The 21,834-nt window shown below is 37.4% G+C and overlaps 1 protein-coding gene across 2 annotated transcripts in view; it reads left to right on the top strand.

The window, feature by feature from the left end:
- GPATCH2 (G-patch domain containing 2) overlaps nucleotides 1-21,834 on the top strand; it is a 171,142-nt gene that overhangs the window by 133,147 nt on the left and 16,161 nt on the right. The window contains exon 9 of one of the 2 annotated variants that reach the window (XM_067027725.1): nucleotides 14,758-16,547. The exons of the other annotated variant lie outside the window; for it this stretch is intronic. Within the exon in view, the coding sequence (XP_066883826.1) occupies nucleotides 14,758-14,842 (85 nt within the window). The 3' untranslated portion in view covers nucleotides 14,843-16,547. Of the gene's footprint in view, nucleotides 1-14,757; nucleotides 16,548-21,834 lie in introns of those variants that run through there. 2 annotated transcript variants of the gene reach the window in all.

Below are 21,834 nucleotides of genomic sequence, written 5' to 3'. Positions count from 1 at the left end.
GACTATTTTGTAGAAGTTGACCAGCAAGTGCTAAAATTCATATGAAAATGCAAAGAACTTAAATAGCCAACTTTAACACTTCCTGATTTCAGGCCTTAATTTCAAAGCTGTAGTAATCAAGAAAGTGTAGTATTGATGCAAAGATAGAAACATAGATGAAAGAAATATACCCACATATATACAGACAATTGATTTTTGACAAAGTACAAAGGTACCTCAGTGGGAAAAAACTAGTATTTTCAACAAATGGTAGTGGAACAACTGAATATCCATTTGCAAAAAAAGAAAGAAATTAACTCATCTATACTTCATACCATACAGCAAAGTAATTTATAGTGACCGGAAGCAGATCAGCTGTTGCATGGGCATGGGATGAGGGCCAGGGAGGTACTGGAGGGAAGGATTACAAAGAGGCATTAAGAAACTGTTGGCATGATGGATATCTGCATTATCTTGATTATGGTGATGGTTTCACACGTGTATACATATGTGAAAACTTATGAAATTGTACACTTTAAAAGTGGTGAGGGAATTCCCTGGCCGTCCAGTGGTTAGGACTCCAAGCTTCCACTGCAGGGGGCATGGGTTCAATCCCTGGTCAGGGAACTAAGATCCCGCATGCCACGTGGTGCAACCAAAAAAAAAAAAAAAAAAAAACCAAGGCGGTGCATTTTGCTTATGCCAACTACACCTCAATAAAGATATAGATATAGATATATATTTTTAAGTAAACTCTTAAGTGGCTTTCTACTTCATTCCAAGTAAAAACCAAAGTCTTTATCTTGCCAACAACAAAGCCATATGTATTCTGACCCTGCCCTTCTTTGTTTCCTCCTTGACCTCATCTTCTCCCACTTGAACTATGTTATTCACCTACTCCAGGTACAGTGGTTTCTTTCCCGTTTCTCCAACATACCAACCCCACTCGTGTCTGAAGTCTGTGCTCAATGTAAGAAAGGCCCGCTCTCCACCAGCTCTGCTTTCTGTGTCTTCCTCCTTGTCTCTATTACCCCTTACTGTCTCTATTACTTGTAAGCTTCATGAGGGCAAAATCTTTGCTTTACTCACTGGTGTATCCCCAGTACCAAAAGCAATGCGTGATACATAGGAAGTATTTTCTGCATAAAATATTTGTCAAACGAATTTGACATTGATTCTGTGGCAGTAGAGTACACCGACTGAGTCCTTATCTTGGCCTCTGTGTACACAGCCTCTGCGGTTAGAGTACCTGACTTCTGGTCCCAGTTTCACCACTCACTAGCTGGGTGACCCTGCGCAAAATATGTAACCTCTCTGTCCCTCAGTTTACTTATCTGTGAAATAAAGAAAATAGTAGTACTTATCTAATGACATTGTTATAAGGAATGTATGAGTTCATGCCTATAAACCACTTAAAATGTAAGAGTTCTGATGGTAGCTGTTATGAAAAGTCTGGTATTGTTATTTCCATCTGTGTGCTTCCTAAGGACTTGTTAAGTTTTATTTTTTGTCCTATTTTTCTTGTACATAACTTAGAGTGTCAAATCATTCTATAAGACATAACAAAGTACGGCAGGCCCCAGCCTTATTTTTCCCCATTCTCTAATTTCACACTCCAAAAAAATCCACTTTCAACTCTTAGGTATTTCTTCCAGTATTGACCTAAATTACATGTTTATATTACTATTTCTTGAAGTTTTTAGTTTAGTATTACCTGTTGACTTCCTGCTGTGTGCCCTACACACACACACACACACACACACACACACACACACACACACACACACACACCACCCATATCTGCCACACACACACACACACACACACACACACACACACACACACACACACACACACACCACCCATATCTGCTTTTCTTCCCTTCTTCCTAATGGTTATATCATAATATTCAGACCAAGTAAATATTTATTGTGTGCATTAGTATGATCATATATGTAGATATTATTTATAGATGTATAACTTTTGTGTTGTTGTAGAGATAATTGTCTTGTTTTTCATTTGCTTTGTTTTCTATGCGCCTAGCCCAGTTCATCAGCCACCTCTACACAGAAGTGTAACTCCCCTCAATTCTCTGTCCTGGTGGCATCCTTCTTGGAGCCCTCCATTTTTCAGGTCTATTCTGGACTGTTTGCTGTCTGGACCAGTTGCATCTCTGCTGTCCTAGGATCTCTCTTCACTTCTCATCCTGGGGGTTTCCTCATCTCTCTCCTATGTGGAATTTCCTTTTCCCTGGATCCCATGCCATTATTTTTCCTGAGCTTTCTGAGAAAGAGAAAAGGTGTGGTTACATTTGCGAGACTCTGCATCTCTGAAAATGTCTTTATTCTAGTCTCACATTGATTGATTTAGCTGGGAGTTGAATTCTACTTTGGAAACCATTTTGCCTCAGGATTTTGAAGACCTTTCTCCAATAATTTCCAGTGGTTGCCATTTTCTCTGTTCTCCTATTATTTGGATGTTGGAGAACCCTCAAATGATCCTCCAGTTTTTTTTTTTAACTTTCCTATATTGTTGTCTTCAAAGATTTCTGGGCAGTTTTATTAATGGTTATGTCCCAAATGTTTTGTGGATTTAAAAAATTCTCTAATACATCGCATTTCCAAGAGCTCACCTTGTTTCTTTGAACATTCCTTTCCTACATCCTCTTTGTCCTGTTTGGTGGATGTGGTGTATTTTCTTGTCTCTCTGAGGGAATCAGTTGCGTTAGGCATGAGGCAACCTGTAAAGGTGAAATAAACACAAAGAAAGACTCAAACTTAAATTTCGTTACAACATTCCGTGCAGGATGAAAATTCTTCATCTTCTTCATTTGTGTGCATTTTTCTGTGTTCCGCCCTTGAAGCCATTTTCTTCCTTAGTATTTTCATATTGCCTTGACTTTCCTTACCCCTTTTGGATGAGTGACTGCACTTCCCTTTTTCAACTTGTAGAAAAACATAAAGGCTAGAGAAAAGAACTATATTTCATTGAATCTATCAATTTTAGGACCATTTACTCCCAAAATATACCAGGCAGATAAGAAAAGATAAGTGCACAAGCGGTCTGCTGTTAATGACTCAAAGCTGAGATTTTGAAGTGCATGAGTACAGCACACTCTTAAGGTGGGCATTCCTCACTGAAGCTCTGAATGAATAAAGGGCACTGCAGTTATGGCTTTAACCTCTGGAATGTAGTACTTCTTACCCTCGGCTCCCTGGGGGAATTTTCAAGGTCTCCATAGAGGGGTTTTAGGGACGTACTTACCAATGCCACTTACTGTAGTGCAGATTGGCAATTTTCTGGGTGTCCAATTTATGGCATTTCTCCTTTTTTTTGCCACATCTACTTTAATGTTCGTGTAGGCTCTTTAAATCAATGATGAGAATTGTCTCTTTTCCAACTCTTAGACTGATTTATGTGTAACAGTACCAAGGAGGTAACAACCTGAAGTTCTCCTTTAAACACATAACCCACTTTAATAATTTCAGTCAATTCCCTCAGGAAGTTCTCATCAGTAACGGACTTTGTTTTTCAAGGTTTCCTATACTTCCGCCTCCGGAAAGGGCATCGTCCCTTTGGATTTCCTACCGCGCTTCTCATTCTGCAAACATCTCCTCCCAAGCTTCATTCACCATCAGCAGTGCTGGTCGTCACATGCCGTCCCATCATATGCAGATAGTTATTCCTGAAATATTAATGCATTGTATTTGTTCATATGTTTATTCTAAACATAATTTAACATTCTCATACTTTTGTGATATGATACTTCATGGGTCCTATAATCAAACTTCTGACTGATTCAACAAGGTAAAAAAAGGTAAAAAAGAAAGCCTTAAAAAAAAGGTTAAAAAATGATAGGCATAATGTAAACTAATTTAAACAAATACTGATTATTAACAGAGGTATAATTTCATCTAATTGGTTCTAGCGATACTGGTCTTATGCATCTTTCTTTTGGTTTGTTGCTTCATTTTTATTCTCTGTGCGGTGCCCATATCATAGACTAGGTGTGTCAGATATTGAGTGGTGTGAACATTTTTCATCAAGACACTATCCTCACATATTCATCTGATGTGTTCTCCCAAGATTTGACATTGGGTTGGTGCTTGAAGTTACATGTCTCCTGTCTTACATTCCTGTGTTGTTTATATCTTATTGGTTATTCCCATCTGATAATCCTTTTTGATAAGTCTGTGGGGTTTTATTTTCCAGTCATTCTTCCATTTCTTCAGTGTTCTCTGTCCATTTTCCTATTACGAAGTTTCATCTTAGTTTTACTGTGTACTATCCCCTAATTTGAAATGCATGTCTAGAGTTTGTTCATGCCATTCTCTCATTTTTACATACCTTTAAACCTTTGAAAGCATAAATAAACTCAGGAAAACACAAAGGTCTTTCAAGATATAAATGCATGAAAGCATGTACATTTGTTATTTTTAAAAACCACTGCGTATTACCTGTCACTGTCAATATTTAATAATTAACAGGCACGGTTTTTGAGTGATCGTTGCATGCAATAGATTATTAGCCAAAGTGGAACATACATACACACACACACACACACACACACACACATACAGCTAAACATTGAGACAATGCACCTAAGTGTTTTATAGAAATACTAGTGACATCTAGAGTTATTCTTTAACCTGTATCTTTCTCTTAAATTCCAGACTTGCTATTCAAACCCTTTAGTTTTTATTTCAGTATTCCGATTTTATACTTCTCAAAACTAGAAAAATCTTTTTTTCTCCCTTCACCTCATTTAAAATTACAATTAAATACTTTCACATTGTTTCTCATATCATAGCCTTTGATTAGGACCAGAAAGTTCAATATAGCCTTCCCCACTGAAAGTAAGTAAAACATGCATGAAGCAATGCCTGACACTGAGTGATGTACCGTTCTTGAAAAGATCTTGCTTTTTTAAACACATTTTTATGTTAACGATTAGTCTTTATCATTCTAAGAATCCATACAAAAAGATTGATAGTAGATCATGTCAGATCTGGCATCTTCTTTTTTTTTTAATTTCCCCTGCTTCCTTACTTCCATGATTTTTGCCATTTACATTTATTCTTGTGAAGCAGCAAGGCTAAATTATCTGGCAATCTGATATGTAATTTGCAATCGAGTAAAAACATTTTATTGCCGATATTATTAAATTTGACTTACTATTTTAAAATACCTTTCAGAAACATATGTTTATTAATTCACTTTTACTTAGTTCTTACAAGCATTACATTTTTCATCTACTAGTGTCAAATGACTTGAAAATCCCTTGATGCTGTGTGCTCTAATTTCTTGTGTGATCAATTAATAATTAATAAGGAGGGAAAAATAAACTTTTTTTTTCCTTTGCTGTCACTTTCTTGCCTAATTAGTAATAAAAAGAATCTTCTAAAATGAAAAAAAAAATGGCAATAGATTTAATCAGAGAATCAAAACAAATCCCATCACATTCACATACACACACACACACACACACGTTCATGTCAACCTTCTTCCGTCAGGTTAGAAAGAACGTGCCTATTTACATTAATACAGGGCATATTTGTTTTCACGTGACGATACAAGTCACTGTGTTTTGTTGCAGATGTAACAAATAGAATTACAGCTGTTCTTTATTTGATCTTCTAAGGATCCAAATATGTTCAAGGATTCAGTTTGCTCAGTCTCCCCCACAGTGTCATCTGTTATTTGGGAAGGAGACCTAATTTGCAACAGATACAAAACTATTTGTCATTTTGCGAGTTTGCCAAAAATAAATGAAACTATTAATTACTACATTTTTGAGCAGCTGTTAATAAATTGGGATAACTGTTCATTAGAGTACTGGTTAATGACATGGACTATATTTGGCTAGTGTTGCTTTTCACAGAAATGTATCAACAAAATTAAGTGTATCAGCAAAAATAAGTGATGCTTTATTTTCATTATTTAAAATGGGACTTACTTATCCTACATTGGGAAAGATTTAATTTAAAACAAATTCTCTTTAGTCATATTAAAACTAATGATTCAGCACCATATTTTAAAGCAAGTTATATCACTCAGCATTTTATATTCTGCATACTTTATATTCCAAAATAATGGCTTGAAACTGCTTTTAAAATACTAATTTTCAAAATAAAATTTCTAGTCCTTTATTCTTTTTCTTTTTCCAAATCTAAAATTAGCATTAAATTTTATTGTTCTAAAAACATTTACTCAATCCTCCAGATAGAAAAGTATCTTTTAGATTATTTTAATTCATTCTTCTGTATGTGTGAATGAACAATTAGGAAGTATTCACACATTCCCTTCAATTAGAATGTGTGCATTCCATATGTATTTAACTGGAATACATTTAATTGCACCTGTGTTCTAATTTTTTAAAAATTTGAATAGCTTCTAGGTATAGAAGTATTTAGAGTAGAATAATTGGAAACATACCACATATGCAACATAAGTGCTTTCCAAGGAATTTAATTAATCTGTTGTACTCTATATAACCAAATTATTGTGTTTAAAAAAGGCACACTGTTCTCAGAAAGTCAATTCTGCCTCCTGTCCTTTTGGCATCCTGAAATTCTAAGCTTCCTTGCCAAAATTTTAAACTAATGATTATAGAGAGTTATTTTAAATTGTGATTACACTAAATAAAAGTCATTATCAGCCAATTAGAATTTTGAGAGATTGCTTTTCAGTTTAATGTGAATAACCCACACAGAAAAGAAAAAGGGGGGATTTGCCATTTGAACTATATATGTCCAGTGTGTGGTAAGTAAAAAAGCAATCAAGTACTCCGTGGTGAAACATTCATTACTGTTTCCCCTTTTTCTTGAAATCTGAGAGATGAACTAGATATTTTCAAATGACTAAAAGTATGCACAGCCTCTCACCTCTGGAACAGCAGTTGAATTTGGCCATGGTCACTAATAATAAAGAATAGTTAGCATATGAAAGCTGTTCCAGTGACCTATAGCTGAAATAAATTTGTCTTCTGAAGTCCACTTCCTTAACAGACGGGTGTCTGTTTCACAGTTGGCACTCCCCAAATTGGTCCTGTGATTAAATGGGCATGGACACGGAACTAACCTTTAACTCCCAGAGATGGTTCCCCTAGGAAATGGTGACGGCACAGCCGCAGGGCCACATCACAACAGCTTGTCTCGCTACTGCTGCCTGCATTCGAATTTCATTACAGGGGCATTCAGGGATCTGTTCATGCAACGTGTATCTGCGCCAGAATACTTCCCCAAACAACAAGCATCCCTAACTTATTAGTAAAAGAATTGATATAATAATTAATATTTAAAATCAGCAATACAGTAAACAAGGCCACTACTTGATCATTTGTACCTTCCAGTCTCCAGGATAAACCTAATTAATCCATCTGCCACATGGAAAACACTTTCGGTTTAAAATACTATTTTATGTCTATAGAACAGAAGTTACATCAGCTCTTAAATTTTGAGTTGTGTAGCTGTTTATAACATAACAGGAATCATCTGCAATCTAAAAAATTTAATGAGTATATAAGTAATTAGAATGTTTTAATGTTTCACTTAATAATTTATAAATATATTCAAATATTAAACTATTAACGATCACTTGTTTTAGCTAATTTTAACTATCTTTCACTTCTGAGCCAATCTAAAAATAAGTTCAAATATCACAAAATAATGTCACATACAGTTAGAGCTATGTATTTAAAAGAATCAGTTTCTTCATAATCAGTATTTTTCCTTGCTCTTTCTCTTTAGAAATATTTTTTCATCACCCCATAGTGACTTGTCTGTATACTAAGATATTGTTGGGAATTTACCTTTTGTTTATTTCATATACTTCTGATCAATTCCAACTCATGCCCAATTATATTACACTAAATTAACATAATTCAACAGATGTTGATATTTAAATGTTTTCTGGCATTCGAATCTTGGACAGCTGTCTTCGAGCTTGGGGAAAAGGCAAACATTTAGAATTAAATGCTGAACATATGCTTAAATTACTAATTAGAAAGATGGAATAAAAACTATGCATTATCCCTTCTAAGGACAATAAACCTCAGATAGGGATTTCTGTAATCTTTTTAGATCAAGTTATAGTCCAGGGATGTATACAGACTAGATGACATGGGCTTCATGGATAACTTCATTTAATTTCAGATTTGATCACTTTAAAATTATGGAGAGTCTCACTAAGATATGAAAAACCTATAATGGCTTCATACTGGCAGTCTTAAGAGTTGAAAAGATACCTTTTCACTTGCAATGTCAGGATGGTAAAAGCAGTTTTTAACAATATTTTATTATGGAAAATGTCATCATAAGCAGAAATACAGAGAAAAATGTAAGCTCAAAACTGCAGCTGTCAAAACTGTCTTAGGTAATTACATGTGGCCAAACTTGTTTCATCTATATCTATTTTCGATTGAAATATATCAGTATATTTCTCTAAAAAACACCATACCATTATCACATCTATTAAAAAAGCAATAATTCTTTAATATATATGAATGTATATGTATATGTGTGTTTAATTACAGCTGATACTCAGGTGTCTCCAATTATTTCATAATCTTTTAGTCAAAAGATTATTTGGGATCCAAATGAGATCTATCTGTTAAAATTGGTTGACATATATATATCTCAAGTTGCCATTGATTTATAGGCCCTCCTCCCCTTCTGTTTTTTCCTTGAAATTTTTTGTTTGAAGAAGTTAGATTAGCAGGTTTGATTCCTGGTCAGGAAACTAAGATACCACACACCATGTGGTGTGGCAAAAAACAAAAAAAAGAAGAAGAAAAAGAAGTCAGATTGTTTGTCCTATAAAGTTTCCCACATCTGAGGACTGTTGCTGATTTTATCCACACGGTGTCATTTAACCTATTCCTCTGTCCCTTGAGTTTTCTGCAGTGGGTATTTGGAGCTAGAGAATTGATTTGATTCAGGTTCAGTTTTGTTGTTTTGTTTTGGCAAAACTGTGCCAGAGGTGGTGGCCTAGACTTCTCTCCCTTCCACATCTCTTTGTGTGATTTATTAGCCATAAAGACGGTTACCCCAATTCATTCACTAAGGGTCACGGAACGGTGATATGTTAATTCTGTCCTCTCACTTTGGTTCATTAATTGGATTACTTCTGTTTCAAACTTAGCCCCTTCAGATACTTGATTACTCTGAGCTACAGATCATGTAGGTAAAGCAGGATAAATACTTGCTCCTTTTCCTTTAGCCATCAGTTTTCAAAATTAATTGATTCCTTACACTTTCCGGAGGTGACTGGTGAAATTTTATTCTATTTTTTTTTAACTCATTGATTTAAACAGATCCCATGTGTTTCAGTCCATTTGTTATCATCCTAATTGATGTAATTGTCCCATCTTATTGCAATAGGAGATTATTTAAATGGGTTCCTGAGTCTGTTTCCTTCCTACAAGACTTTGCTTTCTTCCTTGCTTTCTGGTATGTTTATATTTCCAAGGCTACCTTGGACCTTTTCTGGCCTAGACCAAGAATCAGCCATTTCTTTAAGAAGTGCTGATTCGTTTACTGGGAAATAATTTTAGAACCCACAATCCGCATACTAGGGGTGTCATTATTTCGAGGCCTTTTTAGTGAAATACTTAGACTTTTTTTTTTTTTTAACAAATTAGCTCATACTGATAGTTCTAGTTCAAATTCAAGACTTCATTGTTTTTGTATTTTCCATCATTGGCTTTAATCTGTCTTTTTTCAACATAAAAAATATTACCTCTGGTGACAGCATAATAATTGTTCATTTTATTGATCCCACCATATATACACAATAGTCTCAGAATCACCACACCATCATGACACTGATAATATAATTACTGATAATAGTTTAAGTTTTTCCCTTTTTCTAGTCTTTTTGTACTCCATCTATATTTCACTAGGAATGCACAAATTCCTGTGTTTTCAAGTCACTTGACATAGTTTCTAAGTATAGATATACTAATCCATAGTTAGGTTCATTAGTTTCATTGTAGTTTTCAGAGACTGCTTTTTAAAATTTTATTTGCTTTATAATAATATAAAAATAGTTACAGTTTCCACAATCAAACCTCCTCAAGAAGTTACTTTCAAAGAAGTCTAACTTCTATTCAGTCCTCACCACTTGTTCCCCTCTCCCCGTCATATAGGTAGCTATTGCTTTGTTTTGTTTTGTTTATGGTTTACCCTTCCATTGGCCTTTTTTTTTTCTATTTTTAAGATAAGCAGGCATATCTTTCTCTCCCTATTTTTTCATTTCCTTTTCTCTCACTCTACTATACCGTTTGATTTTTAGGAAGGCTTATTTTTTGTCATAATTATCTTTATTTTAATACTTTTATATAACAGCCTTAGTCCCCTTCCCCTTTTGAGGATGGGGGGCTACTTGCAGTTGGTTCTCAGCTCTGAGCAGTATTGAAATAAGCTAGGGGGCTTCCCTGGTGGCGCAGTGGGTAAGACCCCGTGCTCCCAATGCAGGGGGCCCAGGTTCGATCCCTGGTCAGAGAACTAGATCCCACATGCATGCCACAACTAAGAGTTCACATGCTGCAACTAAGAAGGCTGCATGCCGCAACTAAAAGATCGCACGTGCCACAACTAAGACCTGGCGCAGCCAAAATAAATAATAAATAAATAAATATTAAGAAAAAAATGATGTTCGTGCACAGCTTCCACACACCTTTAAGGATTTTTTATGCCAAGTGAATAAAAGGCACTGGGCCAGGTGATAACGTGTGGAACCAGGATTTGATATCCTGGTCAGGAAACCCTAGGCACTATCCTTTACTACTTTCAGTCTCTCACTCGTGTCCCCTTCATTCATTCCCCACAGCCCAGCCAGAATGGCATGTGGAAATCCCATATGTATTTGAGTGTTCTTAAAAATTCTTAATGGCTTCCCATTGCCCCTAGGATCAAGTCCTAACGTGGTTTGCAAGGCCTTTCTTGGTCTTACTGCTCTTACTATTCCAGCATCATCTCCAATTACTCTTTGCCTTGAACACTATATACCAGTTCATATAATAGTTAGTACCATAAAATTCACTGTGTTAATGTTGTATAGTAGTACCTCAATATCCACAGGGGATTGGTCCTAAGATCCCCCTACCCCATGAATACCAAAATCCACAAATGCTCAATTCCCATATGTAAAATGGTATATTCCCATATATAAAATGGTATAGTATTTGTATATAACCTACACATATCCTCCCTTATACTTTAAATCATCTGTAGATTACTTATAATACCCAATACAATGTAAGTGCTATGTAAATAGTTGTAAATACAATGTAAATGCTATATAAATAGTTGCTGGCACACAGAAAATTCAAGTTTTGCTTTTGGGGACTTTCTAGAATTTTGTTTTTCCAAATATTTTTGATCCGAGATTGGTTGAATGCGCAGATGCAGAACTTGTGGATACTGAGGGAAAACTGTATTTTATTTTAACTCATTTAATTTCCAAAATTACCCTATGAGGTAGAGATTCTTATTAGCCTCATTTTACGTATGAGGAAACAGAGAGAGGAGTTAAATAACTTTCCCAGATCAAGTGGTAGATAATATATACAGCAGTGTCCTTTTTATTTTCCAAGTCTTACTTCTAAGGCATATAAAAATTAACTTGACCGTTTTCTCAAATCTAGTAAAGAAAAACCATTAACTCTTCTGAAATAGTCATTTTTAAACATTATTTAGATCACGTATACATTACTTAGCAAAAATAAAGTGACATTTTGACTGATCACAGCTAATATGCTTTTTACTTGATCATTTGGCATTTGTTTTCTGAAAATTAAAAAATGTAGAGGCTTCCATGGTTTTCCAAAGAAATTCATTATGTAAATGAAAAAAGAAGAAAGAGTTTATATTTGACATTTAATTTCTGTATACTGTTTCTTCATGGACGTTTAAAGGCAATAGACCTCCCAGATACAGAGAGTAATAGACCTGGTTTACCAAAAGTACAAAGGATGTTTGGTTCTAAGATCTTGATGGCAAAACTAATCTTGAATATAAGCTAAAGCACTCCAACTTTGCAAGTGTTTCAATTGAATTGAATGAGGAGAATCCGGAAGTACTCTTTCTCCTTATCATTGAACGTTAGTGTTCCTGTAGACATCCCAAGCTTCCTGTTACCTTACCTAGCTATTACAGTATATATTTCACAGTCTAGCAAACATTGGCTAACAATTCTACAGAAATTTTATGTACGTAATGTTCATTCATCTGCCAAAAGCTATCATGGAAGAGGAGTAACTGAAGGCATTCCTTTCACAGAGTTACACTTAGTGAAATGCAAAATTATGTAGAAAGGGAAACACTTTACCATCTAGGTACCTGCATATACTTTAAAAGCTGGTTTACATGTAAAAGCTTGATTTTGCAGATATTTGTATCCCGAAGCCCAAGATAGGAACCAATTAAGTTGTGTGGTTTTCTATTTCCATAAGTAAACATTTCTTTATTATAGAAATTGGAACCTCAGTAAAAATACTGATTATCATAAAGACAAGTTGCTCTAAAAACTCTGGCATGCCTTGTGAAATTTCATTCAACAACTATTTAATAAGTACCTGAACTGGCAAGGCTTGTAAGAGCCAAAGGAAATTTACTTTAAAAAAGAACAGATATGGACCCCACTGCCTTCAAGGAATATACAGTCTGGTTAGAGGATTAGTTCATGTACATGTATAGCTTTAGTTTAAGGTAGAAAACATTGTTTTCTCCAAGGAGTGAGCAATTATTCTGGCAATGGCAGTCAAAGAGGCTGCATAAAGGAGGTGGCATTTTAACTGGGTCATAGCATCCCAATTGAATTCCATCAATAAGCAATAATTTAACCTAAATTCAAGTACGTTTATATTAAATGGTAATGCTGTCTGACATATTCTAAAGTAGAAATAACTCCTTACATCTTTCAGAAGTTTAAGACATTCTGGTCCGTTATCAACATAACCAGTTTTTATTACCTCCTCATTAAAAGTAGCAACCATGTTTTCCTTTGCTTTTCAGTATTCTTACTCAGCAGGTGCCCATTACAGCGTATAGAATTATGACATCACTTTAAGTCCCCTCTCAACAAGCAAAGTCATGGACACTTGACAGAAGTCAAAGCTGAGCTCAGTCTTAAGCCTGTATCTGCCAACTCAATCACGCAAGTGAATTGTAGACTCTGTTGAATGAGCAAAACCTCTCAACTTCAAGAGCTGCCTTGGAAATGGATCTACATTTGATTCCATCTCTTCATTAGAGCAGTAAATTTCTGACTACAGCTGCAGTAAAATCCAGAAGTATATCTACAAAAAATTATGGTCAGGCATTTTTCCACTGAACTTATTCATCAATGTAGTTGAAAAACTGGTTAACTCAGTCAAACAGGCAGCTTCATTCTTTTTTTTCTAGAGAATTTAAAATAATTGTGAATGGACAGATTTGTTGAGTTTCTTAACACTTGCTGCTACAAGGGGATGTCCTCTCCTCCCAGTCCTTTATAGGGTCCAGCTCCCACCATATTGAATTGCTTACGGAGCCCCAGATACAGCATGTCATGTGTGCACCTCAGGGCATTTGCGCCTCTTCAGATGTGTTCTCGCTCAGCTAAGGGCCTAGAGTGCCTTACATGCCTGCTTGGAATTCTCTTTGAATATTGAATTGAAATCATTTTCCCACATGACTTTAACCCCTAGCAGATGAAAGCCATATCTTTTTTATTTCTCGATCCTGTTTTATGGCATAGGGCATGGCACGCATTACATTTTCAGTAGATGTTTATTAAATGGAGTATAATAACTAAGTTGAATGAGGTACTGTGCTATAGGGGAAAAAATGATTCTTTCGAGGCAAGTGTTCCTTGGTTCAAATATGAGAACTCTATATTCTGTTGATGTGATCTTGCACAAGTATCAGTTTCTCTGGACCTCACGTTCCTCAGACCTGGGTTTTTGTGAGGACTAAACAAGACAGTATGTGAAAATGTTTAGCATAATACCCCCTATATAGCTGACAGTCAATAAGCTTGGATGTTCCTGGTAATTTAGATAATAAATTCTAAGACTTAAGCAACCAACATGTATTCAAAATAATTTTTTAAGATAATAAAATATATTCTCTGTCCTGCCCTTTTAACCCCATTATTCCCTGAAGCTGGTAAAGGAAAGAAAGTCAGCACTTTTGTTCCAAAATGCTACTGAACTTAAAGCTGGGTTTAGCATCAGAAATTATCAGATAGGACAGTAAGTATAAAGTCAATTTGACAAATATATTCAAATATTATATACTGCACTGAATGGAGTGGATATGAAAATGAATAATGCATGGACTTCACTTTAAAAAGTTAAGAATATTAGGAATACCATAATTTTATTAATAGTTATAAAATGGCAACAACACCAAATACCATCTTGGGAAACATTTCATAGTGTCTGATCAGAGAGAGAATGTGGGATTATATCTGCATCTGTAGTCTGGTCTGATGGTTCTTTTATGTAAGATGCAAGATGTTATCAGGAACAACATCCCAATTTTTTAAATATAGACACATATCTTCTTGCATTTAATGGAGATATCCAAAAGAATCATATTTATTTTGAGTAATTTTTTCTCTCTCCTAAGTGTCAATACGAGCTTTATCATTTTTTAAGGAAATTAGAATAAAATTATTGTTGAAACTCTATGCTGAATATCAATGATAATCAGATTCCAGAAATGTATAGTTATAGCTAGGAATCAAGTAAATTAAGTCAATATCAGTTTACTAAGTGCCTATTTTTCCTAGGTACTATGGTGTGAAGAATAAAAGAATACTCCAAGATGCCTCAAATATCTTAGATTCTGCCTGGAGAGACAAAATCAAAATTTGAACTCAGGCGAAACGAATTTTGCTCCATTTCCACAAAGTGGTGGCCTGCTGCTCTAAATGTGTGGATTTATTACATCATCTAGTAATTTCTTATTCATGTGTGTCTCCTGCATTAGGCCATGAGCCCCTCAATGGTAGGAGCTCTTATTCTTCTTTGTGTTTCGTTTAGCGTCTAGTTAAATACATGATTCATAGTCAAGTTCTGTTCATTGTTAAATGAGTATTTTTGAGTGAATTTAATTAAATAGCAGTTCAAGAAAGCGTTATCCTAAAAAATGCATGATCGATTGCCAAGTGGAATGTGGAGGCAACAGTTGTTGCTGTAGTTTGATTTGTTTTAGTTCAATAAATATTTCCTGTTTTGCTCATAGATGAGAGGCGCAACTAGCTTCTGTGAATTAGACATGGTGCTTGGCCTCAAATTGTTTCCAGCATATATTTAACTGACAATCCACTCTAATCCGAAAGCAACTTGAGGACATACAGTAGGACAAGTTTAATGACAGAGATATGCACAGATAGGTAAGAAATATAAAGAAAAGGCACTTGGAACGATAAAGAGCGCAGTACAGTTTGAAGAAGAGGAAGAACATTTAGATTTAAATGCCCTGGGAGAACTTTGAAGGGAGAAAGGGCAGGCTGTCAAAGATGGCAGAATTAGGAAACATGGCAAGGAAGTTTTTTCTAGTGGGTAGAACACCCTGCTCGTGTGTTAGCATGTATGCGTGGACTTGGTGACTGACAATTCCTTAAAACAAAATCAGAAGGAATTAAACAAATATGGGAAGCAAGATGGCGGTACCTGAGAAGCTAAAATGTAACAGCAGTTCTCCCATATAGATTTTTTGAAACCTCCCTGAATAATTTGCTCTCTGAAAAGATAAACTTTCCTCCCGATGTGAGAATGTCCTCATTCACATACACTCAGAACGTTCCAGTATCTACCCAAATTGTATAAAACAACCTCCACCACTTTCAGGTACCATTTGTTTAGAATAATGAAGAGCTACAAAAAGAAGAAGCATTTAAATGAGCTGCTTAGGGATATAGAAGTGTGTGTTTATTAACCCACCCAAGGAATGATATCACCAGAATCACAGACCCTCAGGGCTTTAGATAAAGCATGGAACACACCAGTGGAGAAGCAAGTCAGCTTTGAAGTGGGAAGTACTGAGTGGTGGCCAAGAGAAAAATCTGTGGCAGTGGGCTGACCTGAGAAAGTCAGTGGGTTTCAGACCCACAGGAGGCTTGTGGGTTTTTAATGAGTTTTTGAAATGAAAGTGAGTGCTTCTTACGTGCTATGACACCTTTAAAGCTAGCAGAATCAAACATTAAGGAAGAATTTAATTCTCCTATTAACTACCAAAAAAATTCCTACTTGTTATTTAGAAATGACCCTAATTTATATACTTATTATAGCATATTGATAGTGTTGAGATGTGATGAGTTTACACCATCATGTGTTTATTTCGTGGCTGTTTCCTGACACTCTACACTAGGCATTCTTCTGGTTGTCTTATACCATTGTGTCCCCTGTACTGTGTTTTCCTGGGTAAATTATTTCGCTTCTCTGTGCCCTGGGCTTCTTATCTGTAAAGTGGAGATGGTAATAATAGTAAAGTTATTAGCTAACAGTTACCAGTTGCACAGTGTGGCCAGGCCCTGTACCAAATGTTTTACACCAGTGATCTTTAAATAAAATCTTCAAAAAACCTTTGAGGTAAATACTAATCTAATCCCAATTCTTGAAGGTAAGGAAATTGAGGCAAAGGGAGTTTAAGTAACATGCCGAAGATTGGTTAAAATCCTTCTCAAACATTGACAAATATGGTGTAAGTTGGCCTTTTCGGAGAACTCGTTGGGAAAACAGAAATGGCAGCGTCAGAGGAAAGGTGTTCTGTCGGAGACTCATGCAGATCAGGCCAACAGAACCTAAAGCTTCATCTAACAGACACCTCAGTTTCCACAGTGGGAAAAGTTCCACCATGCCTTTGACAAAGAAATACCCCCAGCCGCAAAAAACACTTACATTTATTAATCCTCTTGTTTGCTGTTTTCTAATTCATCTCGTTATAATTTGGTTTTTTTGTTGTTGTTATTTGTTTTTTATTGTCCCATGCTCATGGTAAAAATAAAGTCCAATATTAAGGAGAGGCATAAAGAAGAAAATTCCCACCAAATGCCATCACACTGGAGATCATTGTCACCAGTCTTTTGTTGCATAGTTTCCATACCTTTCAGCAAATACATATGCATGGTCTATACTTTGGAAATGTTAGTTTAGTTACTATGAAGAAAAGTAGAGCAGGGTGAGGAGACAGAGAAATGAAGGGGGTCACTTTTTAGGTAGAACATGGGATAAGTGTAGATATTTGGATGAGGCTTTTTTTTAAAACTTACATTATTAAATTCTATTGTTTGCGATACTGTAAACAGAAAAGGTGGTCTATGTGTATAGCATATTTTAAATAATCCATAGAAATTTTAAGATAGGTATTTTAGATTATGAATACTAGTTTGGTATCAATCTATAATGTTTGGTGTTAATGTCTCTGTTAATGGTTCAGAATCAGGAAGGAATCATGGACCTTCTTGCTAAAGAAGTATGCATACGCACATTTTGCACACGATTTCATAAGGTTCCCGGACCAGCTGAAGCCTCCCACCATCTCCCCCCATGTCACCCCCTTGCTTACTACAGTTCAGCCAAGGGGCTCTGCTCTGAGGACCCTGGAGAGTCATTGGCTGCGGGGGGGGGGGGGGGGGGCGGGCAGTGACTCTGGCCCCTGAGCTCCCCGAGAGCCTCCTGACACACCGCTGTCCCTCACATTCGCTGGGAGCTCCGTAGGGGACGTGCTTATAGGCATATAACCCTGCACAGAGGAAACACACGGGAAACATTAGTTCTGGCAGCAGCCACCAGACACCTGTAAGTAGCAGGATAAAGCAGATGGGGAAGAAGTAGGTCTGAACTTGAACTCTCAGACGAGGTGGAGGTAGCACTAGCAAGACAGACCCTTCTGAAGCTGTCGAGGGAACTGCACCCTGGCAGGCAGGTCACGGTATCCAAGGGGTGGAGCCTCGGACAACAGGTAATCGGAGGTTATTGAACCGCAGAGTAAAGACCCGCCCCAGCAGGTAGGCGGTGAAAGGAGTAAGGACCAGGAGCAGCTGATGCTTGGAGAAGGTCAGCCTGCAGCGTTAGAGACAGATCCAGCCACCAGACGCATTTTAGCATCTGGGGAAGTCCAGGCAATGACCTAAATCTAAAAGAACTAAGATATCAGGTTTATAACGAGATAGGATATGTCCAAAGTAAAGCAAGGGTCCAAATCCTGGGACACAAGTACTGCGTTCAGCGCACTGAGTTACAACTGAAACTACCCCTTGCTGATGTCAGGATTGTTCCCAAGCGAGGGGAAGTGGGCTTGAGACAGAACGTGACGCCACATGACCAAAGCCACAAGAGAAAGAAGGCGCCAGAACCAACAACTGATCAGGGTGTGACCAATACCAGATGCAAAAGGTTTCTCGTGCACAAGAAGGGGCTTTGGAAGAAAACATCATTAAAAACAAGGATTTAGGGCTTCCCTGGTGGCACAGTGGATAAGAATCCGCCTGCCGATGCAGGGGACACGGGTTCGAGCCCTGGTCCGGGAAGATCCCACATGCCGCGGAGCAACTAAGCCCGTGCGCCACAGCTACTGAGCCTGCGCTCTAGAGCCCGCGAGCCACAACTACTGAGCCCGTGTGCCACAACTACTGAAGCCCACGCACCTAGAGCCCGTGCTCCGCAACAAGAGAAGCCACCGCAGTGAGAAGCCCGCGCACCGCAGCGAAGAGTAGCCCCCGCTCGCCGCAACTAGAGAAAGCCTGCGTGCAGCAACGGAGACCCAACGCGGCCAAAAACAAGTAAATAAAATAAATAAATGTTTAGAAAGAAAGCAAGGATTTAATGCGATCCTGGTAGTTAAGAAATATTTATGCTCAACAGTACTTGATATGTGCATATTGGCACAGAAGGAAAAGTGCTAGATACTGATGTTTACTTGTTCAGTTAATATGTTGAGACATATTGACACTGAATAAAGCGGAAGTGAGGGTGATTTGGATCTAGAAGCGAAAGTTCACATAGGGCTGGATTTGCACCGATTGCTCCTCCAGTGACACCACAGACCCACTTCATTTCTGTGCAGCTGATACCCTGTCCAGGCTTATATTTTTCTAACTGACAGTGAGTGTTCTTGCCAAGTGCCAGGGCCCACAGTCACCTCTGTTTGTCTCTTCTCTGCAGCTTGTCCGAGGCAGCTCGGGAACACATCTTATCCAGGGGGCAGCTTTCACTAGGCCTAATTCTCTGAAAAGCCAAGTGCGCGTACAATGAAGAGACAAGTTCCTCTTGTCTTCTCTTTAATATTATTGTGTTTGACACCGCCTGCCTGCTTCAGACCTTGTCAGCCCTCGTCAAAAGACGGGTTCTCAGGCAAGGTGGTCCTCCCTAGTATTTTTTGTCTCTGCTTTGTGGGGTTTTTTTGGATTTTTTATATTTTTGTTTTTTCCTCTGGATGAAATGCCCACTTTCCCACCGCCACCCCATTTAAAAGGATGACGGGAGAACCAAGTGAAGTCTGGCTCAAAAGCACAAGAAAACGAAGATGTCCCTTTGAGCTCTGCTTTCTAATATTTAATAGGAAAATTTTCAGAATGAGTACAATGGGGAACAGTATTTCAAATCATAGCTGACACTGCTTATTAAATCCATAACAAAAAAGCATTATTTCTTTATCCTTTCCATTTAAAGATATGTGTGTGTTTACCCCTAGTATTGTAAGGTGTTGGTAGTTACAAAGTTACCAGGTTCTGACTTTTCTGCCCTCTTTGCACCCAAGCAAAGGCTCTCGCTGACACAGATATACTGATAGGGCTGATGGGTAATTTCCTAACAGTGCCTTACAAAAGGACCTTAACATTTTTTAACAACTTTGGGTCTGTTCATAGGACAACGTATGGTCATTCTTCAAAACACCACAGCAAAAAACAACAACAACAAAAAAAACCAAAACCAAAAATTGCCAACCATCACCTTGAATAATAATCCACGTGTTCTGCTTTGCAAACACAAATGACTCGTTTAGGCTGAAGCAACTAGGCTGCCTTTGAGATGTTCATTGATTTTAAATTTTAAAAAATAACTGCTCTGTTTTGCATTAAGAGTGACAACTAAATAGCGGGGTAGACCTTGCTTAGTGTTATTTGTCGCAACTCCGTTGCACCTGTCTGAAGGAAAGTGGGGAGGACAGGCTTAAATGAGTCATCTTACTGATCAATAATCCCGATCTCTCAATGTGCTGCAGCAGGTAGTCAATTCTTGATAGAATTACTGAAATACAGCTCACTGTTTTTCTTACGGCTCAGGTCTTTGGGTTCAGTGTACTGACTTTATTAACTTTAACTTTATTCTCCTTGAATGTTTGCCTCTTTTCCTTTATGTAGCTACATTGGGGGTGGGGGAGGGGAGCTGAAGGAAAATGTGCTGTTCCACTTGTTCTGTACAGATACCCAAAAGGGAATTTGGGGTCCAGCAGATGAGAAGAAGGCTTAGAAGAGAGAGTTGTTCTTGGAATTTGCTTTTCACCCTCTTTGTAAACAGGCCTTCCCAATAAATTTGAACATTGTAAAAAAAATAATAGAGTTTTAAAGGCGATATGGACTTGGGAGAATGGTTTTTCAAGCAATTAGAAGACTCTGGTTACATACAACTAGTGCAAGAACAATGTAAGTAGAAGCTAGCCATCTTAATAGTCACAATGAACAGCTACTGTGTATTCTTCTAATGATTTCTAAAAAGGTATTTCTTCAGAAGAAGTTTCATTGTGTGGCATGATATTATTCTTAATTATAACAGAGACTGATAACCTGGGAGGAACTTTGTGTCTGGACTAGTCACAAACCTGGTTACCCTCCCGACCCCAGCTCATCAGCATCCCATGAATCTGGCCAGCTTGCTTCTGCTAAATGATCTTTAGTGACCCCACAGCAGCTATAAAATCCAAACACCTTCACGGGGCAAATGTGGCACATATGGCCCGTGGTCGAGCCCCAGCATTCTTCTTCCGTCACATTATATAGTTCCTTCTGTAAACACTGCTATCCACACATCCTGAACTACTCAAAATCCTCTGAACAGAACAAACTCTTTATCATTTAGAAATACGTTCAGCAACAGGTATAGAAAACCTGACCAGCAGTGGCTTAATCTAAGAATATTTATTAGGTTTTAACAAGAGGATAAGAAGTAGATAGTCCATGGGTTGGTTTTCACAGCTCCATAACAGAAGGGCCACACTCCAGAATTCGGGTTCCCACTTTATTCCCATTTCCAGAATGTTACTTTCCCCTCCTCCTCGGCTAGTCCTGATAGCTGCGCCTGTCTGGTACATGCTCTGTGGAAGGTAAACTACTCCAGTCTTTTTTCTAGGGGGGGAGGTTTCAAGAGGGATCGGAGATGTGTGAGGATAATGTTGTACAAGTAGGTAAAATCATGTCTCTTTTACAGGTATAAAATGAATATGCATTTGAGATTTTAATTCATTGCTCAATGAGGGAACCAGGCAGATGTTATAATGGGTTCAAAGGAGAAATGAAAGAAGCACAATTGTATATGGAGTAAGGAAGGTTGAATGAATGTACCGATGGGTGCAAGCTGGCTTTTCCACAGCGGGGAGGATTGTCCTTCCTCAGGACAGAACTCATTTGCGTTACTGCAGACAAGAGTTATTTTCCATTGCTCTCAGTTATCTATAACTTAGAGTTGTAAAACAGCTCCCATAGAATCAGAATCAGGTGAGTAGAAAGGTATACTCTATAGTTTTCCATTGAAGCACCGATTTTTCCCTACAAAGATAAAAGGTATATTCAGTAAACGCTTAGAATTGTTTTAAGGACTAGATATCATAATCTCTAGTCATATTAAGAAAGTTCATTGTGCCTGCC

This window comes from Kogia breviceps, chromosome 1 (assembly GCF_026419965.1).
Source record: "Kogia breviceps isolate mKogBre1 chromosome 1, mKogBre1 haplotype 1, whole genome shotgun sequence".
NCBI lineage: Eukaryota > Metazoa > Chordata > Mammalia > Artiodactyla > Physeteridae > Kogia > Kogia breviceps.
The sequence above is the reverse complement of the archived record's forward strand: the minus strand, read 5'-3'. Positions and strand labels throughout refer to the sequence as shown.